The 6,585-nt window shown below is 39.4% G+C and overlaps 1 protein-coding gene across 1 annotated transcript; it reads right to left on the bottom strand.

Moving 5' to 3' along the window:
• Positions 1-1,223: 1,223 nt before the first annotated feature.
• On the bottom strand, positions 1,224-5,387 carry LOC139737576 (filamin-A-like). Its single transcript, XM_071648258.1, has 4 exons — positions 5,081-5,387; positions 4,229-4,471; positions 2,011-2,108; positions 1,224-1,352 (listed from the first exon to the last, which is right to left on the bottom strand). The coding sequence occupies exons 1-4, from the start codon at positions 5,385-5,387 to the stop codon at positions 1,224-1,226; spliced, it is 777 nt and encodes a 258-aa protein (XP_071504359.1).
• Between the last annotated feature and the right edge of the window lie 1,198 nt (positions 5,388-6,585).

The following is a 6,585-nucleotide window of genomic DNA, read 5'->3' as shown; positions in this document are numbered from 1 at the left end:
CTTTGAAGGGCATGGATAATATCACCTAAAGAAGGCGGTTTCATCTGTTACTTCGGTGACAAAACGGAAGTTGATGTAAAATCATGAGTCATACTATTCACAAGAATCTTTGAAAGAGATTAATTTGACTTTTTAAGACGATACACAGAAGAGGTCTGACACTTCTTACTAATCTCTCATAAAAGTAATATCCAGGGGTTTTTTTCGTCGGATGAACTTGCTTTCATTCGTCGTCAGGCTGTGCATTCCTGAAATGAAGAAACATAGAACGCTAATGTGAATAAAACTCTTTGGAAAGTGTATTTCGATTTGTCAGCATATTCTGACTTGAAATACAGTTGAAGAGAAACACTGAACACTAATTGAACTCCCTTGTTTAATATTTGTAAGTTGGAGTGCAGTTCCCCAGTATTTGGCTTTAATGAATTGCGAAGTATCATACAAACAAAATATTCAAACCTTTTTATGAAACCAGTAGAAACAGGAAAGTTGTGGAATTTTAATGTTTCGCAAATACTCTATGTAGCAGAGGTAATAACGTCACGAACTCGCAACTTTTCCACTGGTTTTTGCACTAAACTGTCACAAGAATAATGTTCTTGATTGACGATTTAGAAATTACATGCATGGCTTTTGCAGCACACACAAAAAAAAAAAGATAAGAAGGATGCAAGCTGTCTGTTTGATTTTTATGTCCAAAAAAAGTAAATGAGAAAAGATTTGTGTGCAGCTCAACGGATAAGTTGTGAAGCTGCAACCTCACTACGTAATCTAATATAGTTGCCATTAATATTACATTTTGTGGCGTTATTCCAAAGCTTTGTTATTCCGAATGCTCGCTTGTATAGGCCCCTAAGTACTTTCTTTTTGTCGTTGTATTCAAACCTTCGAAATAACGAACCTTATTCATTTTCGGGTAAACGAGCCATCGGAATAACGCAACAAGTGTTGGAAAAAAATAACCCTATTTCATTTTTGGATTAACGAACATCGAAGCAAAGGGAATTTGTGTGTTTCAGAATAACAAATCTTTGGAACAACGAACATTACACGAATCCATCAGCGCGACACGCACTACACGCGTTAAAACGTAAGATGGCGCGATCCTGGCAGAGAATATGTCGGTCCGCGATTTAGACTGAGCTCGCGCCATCACAAGTCACACTGCTTAGATAAATAGATAAAAACATTATATAGAAATAGTCAATAATCTGGATAAAATTTTACCCAGTGTCGGCTGGTTTCTGGCAGGGAGCACCTGGCTTGACAACAGCTGCAGGAAAATATGACACGTAGGTCATCACACTCAGCTCATCCACGTTTGGGTTTGTTATTTCTTCAGGAGTAATTACCTTTGTAATGTCATAGATAATATAACGGTTATAGTAAGTTAGTTGTACTATAGCAATCAGTCATAGATTTATCAGTTTAGAAGCTTTTGAACATTTTGAGACCAAAAAGAACGATTAGATATGGACAACAAAGGGTCCCAATAATATATCGTGGTATAGTGGACAAGAAGACAGGTCTGAGGTTCCAGCATAAAACAACGTCCCTCTCGACCCATGTACATACAAAAATGGGTATCAGGTACCTGACAATACTGGGCCTTGTTTCATAAAGCTGTTCGTAAAGTTACGAACAACTTACGAGCGACTGGTGATCAGTTCTGATGTGCTACACTTATCAGAATTTCCATAATTCAGCACAAGAACTGATCACCAGTCGCTCGTAAGTCGTTCGTAACTTTACGAACAGCTTTATGAAACACCCCCTGGAAGTATAATAATGGCAGGGCGCCCTTTGATATGGGGAACTTTGTTAACACTGAATAGGCTACCATGGGTAGATAAGATTATATCATAATAATCATTACTCTATCTTACGATGCTACAAAACACAAAACGGAGTAAACAGAATATATAAAAACAAAATTGCAGTAAAAACATACAGCATATAAAATCACAGCATTATGATGTGTAGAACTTAACGGATAATGGATTTACGTACCTGCGGAACACCTAACCAGCTCTCGGCCAGTTTCATTGCCTTAGTGGCATTTTGGAGCTCATTGCCTGGGTCCCACTTCTGCCAGTCCGGGCAGAGACCTAGAGATGCATACAGGGACCACAAAATTGATTATCAACACATTTTTTTTTTCTTCTGACAAACTGTTACAAGCTACTGAAACCCGTGCATCTGATTGGCTGAGAGCAAATTTGTCTGATGAATTTGTCGGACAAAACGCTTCATGAAGTGCCCCCAGAACGATATCAAAGAGACCACTTTACCGTGCAAAAGTAACCCAGCCCCCCCCCCCCCAGAAAAAAAAAATAAATAAAATTTCTTTAATTCATTTTAAAGTTTAATTTCTTGTCAACAAAGAAGGCATAAATGTTCGTTTTATCAAACGACTTTTTTGTTCTAAGAGATCTTTGAACTGGAGTTGGTGCTGAACAAGATGAAACTGTCTTTTTTAAAGGCAGCTCTCGAGGCTATTCAGTTTGTCCAAACTTCTTTTGAAGAAGACATCTTATGTCAGAACTTGATTTATGACACGTTTGCCCTTCAGCAAGGCACTTTATCCACATTGCTGCTCTCCACCCAGGAGTATAAATGGGTACCCGGTAGGATGAGAAAGCTTATGTTGGTTGATCAGCATGTGCGCGCCTGTAAAATGGCTGCGACTGGCTGGAATGCTCCCCAGGGAGTGGAGAATGAGCACTGTTTAGTGCTGGTTGGAAATAATGTATCCAGTGACCGGGGTAATAATAGTCTGTAAAGCGCATTGAGACACTTAAGTGTGAAATGCGCTATATAAAAACCAGCTATTATTATTATTATTATTATTATTATTATTATAGATTCTGACTATAAGCCTAAGCTAAAATGAAAGAGAAACAAAAACCCCAGAAAATTTCACAAAATGAAACGCAATTACTTGATTGTGCTTTAACCTTACAGCATTCTCCTGGTACTGTAAGAATAGTTCCCCCTATAGGATACACGACAAAAGTGTTCACACAAGCATGGACCTTTTCATGACACAAGCCAGGTCTATATATTTGCATACAGGGACATACTGAATGGGGCTCTAGGACTACACCAAGCTAACCAGCATATACGGATTTTCACGATTAAAACAAAAAAGAAGAAAAGCTACTCAATGTCCTTTGAGAATTCTTCCACGTTCACGAAACACATCATCCAGACATTTTGGGTGATGTTTGATTCCAACATAATCTATCTGTCTATGTCTGCTCAAATAAACAGCATCTGTAAATCTGTTGGATATCAGCCTCGTGATATAGGTTTTATTTGTAATTACTTCACTCGATCTGTTATGGAAAAGATTGTACATGCTAGATCTCATCTCGCTTAGATTTCGGCAACGCCCTTCTGCCTCACAGGCAGCTGTCACAACTGCAAAAGGTCCGAAATTCCGCAACTAGAACTGTTACTCTTACACCAAAATACTCCCATATTACTCCTGTACGTAAGTCACTCCACTGGTTACCTGTTCAATACTGCATTCAATTTAAACTGTTACTTCTTGTTTTACATTGCTTCAATAGATCTGCTTCCAAGTGCATTACTTCTTCATTTCCGCAGCACACTTCAGGATTACCTTGTTTTTGTATAACACATTTCTCTTTATTGTTCCCAAAACAGAAATCATGTTAGGTGATAGGACTTTTGTTTACACTGTATCTTCTCTATGGGACAAGTTTCCTTTATATATCATCAGTATTATCTCCTCAGTTGATTCTTTTAAGACCGTACTAAAAAAACAACTGTTCAATTTAGGATATTACTCCATTTTCTTTTTGTTTTCTTTCTTTCTCTCTTCATGCTGATGAATTTTTCGTCCCCTTTGAGCACTCAGACAGAGCCGGTTCAGGGGCATTACAAATACTCCATTATTATTATCAATATTGTCATTATCATCATTCGTAGTAGTAGAAGTGTTAGTATTAGTAGTATTAGTATTAATATTATTAGTATTAGTATTAGTAGTATTAGTATTAATATTATTACATCGTATCTAATTATTTTTATTATTGTTATCATTATCATCGTCGTCATCATCATCATCGTCGTCATCATCATCATCATCATCATCATCATTTTTCATTGTTATCGTCACCCCCTTGTGGAAACAGTAGATTAGATCACGTGACTTTGGTATGGTTTTGTATACTCTTTACCCGATACACTTCTCTCTTACCGGGTGCTACAGCATCCACCAAGGCTCCAAGGGCCAGTCCGTTGTTCCAGTCTTTGTGAAAGTTCTGGAGAGGTTTGCTGGGTATCTTAATCTTAACCCAGTTGAGTAACGCAACCTTGGGTGTGATACCTTTGTCCTCTCCACTATCGTCCATCATCGGAAGGGAGATCTGATACTTCAGGATGAGGGTCCATATCAATCCCAGTATCAGCTTGAGGTTGCCTTTGAGGATATCTGAAGCGTCTGTTGATAAGACAAAGAGATAATGAGGGAGAGAGTGTGTGTTTGTGTTAGTGTTAGTGTTTGCGTGTGTCTGTGTGTATGTGTGTGCGTAATATGTGTGTGTTTGTACAGACACACGAAGAGAGAGATGATCTCAAAGATCACAACGATAATACAGTATGTCGGTGTCAGTACTTTATCTTCCCGAGCGGTGTGCCAGTACATCGGAGAGCAATAGTTATACTAAAGGATGCACTAATAGACATTATTTACCTGTTTATACGGATTTATAGTATCAAAACAGCATGAAAGTGAGAAAACCTAGATCCAGGTATACTATGCTATCGCCACAAGTCTTTCTCTGTTCGCAGTTGCAGCAACTGAAACCCCTTGCCAGACACAGCATGATAGAGCATAAGTGTAAATCAGTTCAAAACTATTCTCGAGAACAGCCATTCCCCATAAAGCAAAACCCCATCCATCTGCATATCAGAGGAATGGTGAGACGGGGAAGGGAGGGGGGGGGGGGGGAGATGAGCAACGCTTTATGTCTCTACTTCCAAGTAAATCCAAGTAAAGTAAGTTAATGAAGTCTACAAGGAAAAAAGGGTATACTACTGGTTAGATTACCTATGTTGACAAGCTTGATTTTTTGATCTTCTATGAACTTGAGGGCAATTGCACAGTTCTCGAGCTTTTGCGGACGGAACGTCGGTGACTTGTTAAACCGACTGATCTCCTTCTTGGAAAGCACCTCCAGTAGGGCAAGAAGCAGAAGACCGTCGCAAAGATCCGTCTCGAGATTGTAAATATATAGCCCCAGATCATCGACAGTTTTTAAATGCTCGTTGCACCATCGCGTGAAAGTATTTTGTTGGATTTTCTTCCACTCGGCGTCGACAGCGGTGGGATCGCTAGGAGGGCCTAGTTCTGCCATTAGGACGGTGTGAGTCTCTCGTGTACGTCGACCACTGATCACAAACCCGCTATATTAGCCGGACAAACTGTTTACTTGAGCGCAGTGCATGACGGTGCTGTGCACTGCCCTTGCTTGGTTCTGCCTTAATTATCAATTAAAAGCTGTACTTCTGTAACGTGGTGATCAGGTATACCATACTCTCAGTTCGCTGCAGACTTCACCGTGAGCGCACATTGATAAATAAAATGACAGAAGCAACAGAGTCTTTTCGAGGTCAGCTGACACGCCGAAATGGATTTCAACAATGCACAATCCTCGACTTGCGTTTACATTCATTCTGCAATATCTGTCGTTTAAGCTGTAAAGGCCATTGTCTGCCTAGCACTCGCGGAGTTGGATCAGGGAGCTCTCACCTTCCTTTGTTGGATCCACACTCAGGATTTTTGACTGCCAGAGTCTGACGCGTATAAGATACTTTGAAGATATTTATGCGCAAATCTAACGCATAATTTTGTCCTTGTAGCTCTTTTTCCTTGACAATTTCACTTCCATTCCATTCCAAGATCATGATCAAAATACTTTTAATGACTGAATAAGCCAGTTCGTAATTAGCTCGTGTAAACATTGGTACAAAATTAAAAGACCTTTCTTCTTGCTCACTGGTTGGATGGGTGTTTAATTCGTTTTCAAAGCGGCATAATGCATTAAAGTTTGCCCGACGTAACAGTTTATGGAATTCGCGAAGAAAGAATGAACTTGCGTTTAGACCAGGTGACCAGAATAGTCCGACAGTTGACATTTTAGCAGGCATCTATTTCATTGTTTTGCACTGATAAAATAACAACCGTTTTCTTTTGATATTGCCAAATACCGGGCTTACTGTCAGATGGATGTGCTGGCAAACACCACTTAGATAAGGATCAAATGAATAATCATCACATCACAGACACTTATCTCAGTGAATTAAGAAAGCAACATGCCCGTTGGTACAAATGACCTTTTTTTTTCTGCTCATACGCAAAGTGGAATTACGAACTGGTCTACGCCATCGATATATCAATGATCTACACAGAAAGATCGCGCCACGTACTAAGTACAGTATCATGAATAATGCTTGCCCGACTTGTACGTGTGCAATATTTGCAAGTTTGGTATTGGTATGCTGCCCTCTATAGACATTTGTCAATACAGAACCTACAAATCCGGGATCCATTTT

Source organism: Diadema antillarum, unplaced genomic scaffold (assembly GCF_040938485.1).
Source record: "Diadema antillarum isolate AM-2024a unplaced genomic scaffold, OU_Dant_1.0 seq00000696_RagTag, whole genome shotgun sequence".
In the NCBI taxonomy this organism is placed as follows: domain Eukaryota; kingdom Metazoa; phylum Echinodermata; class Echinoidea; order Diadematoida; family Diadematidae; genus Diadema; species Diadema antillarum.
The sequence above is the reverse complement of the archived record's forward strand: the minus strand, read 5'-3'. Positions and strand labels throughout refer to the sequence as shown.

What these genes read in the sequence shown, in the direction of transcription:
- LOC139737576 (XM_071648258.1), bottom strand. Translation starts at nt 5,387, where the DNA reads ATGGCAGAACTAGGCCCTCCTAGCGATCCCACCGCTGTCGACGCCGAG. An exon ending in AATCAAGCTTGTCAACATAG is followed by an intron (nt 4,472 to 5,080) that starts GTAATCTAACCA and finishes TCTTATCAACAG; the next exon opens with ACGCTTCAGATATCCTCAAA. An exon ending in GCTGGTTAGGTGTTCCGCAG is followed by an intron (nt 1,353 to 2,010) that starts GTACGTAAATCC and finishes GACATTACAAAG; the next exon opens with GTAATTACTCCTGAAGAAAT.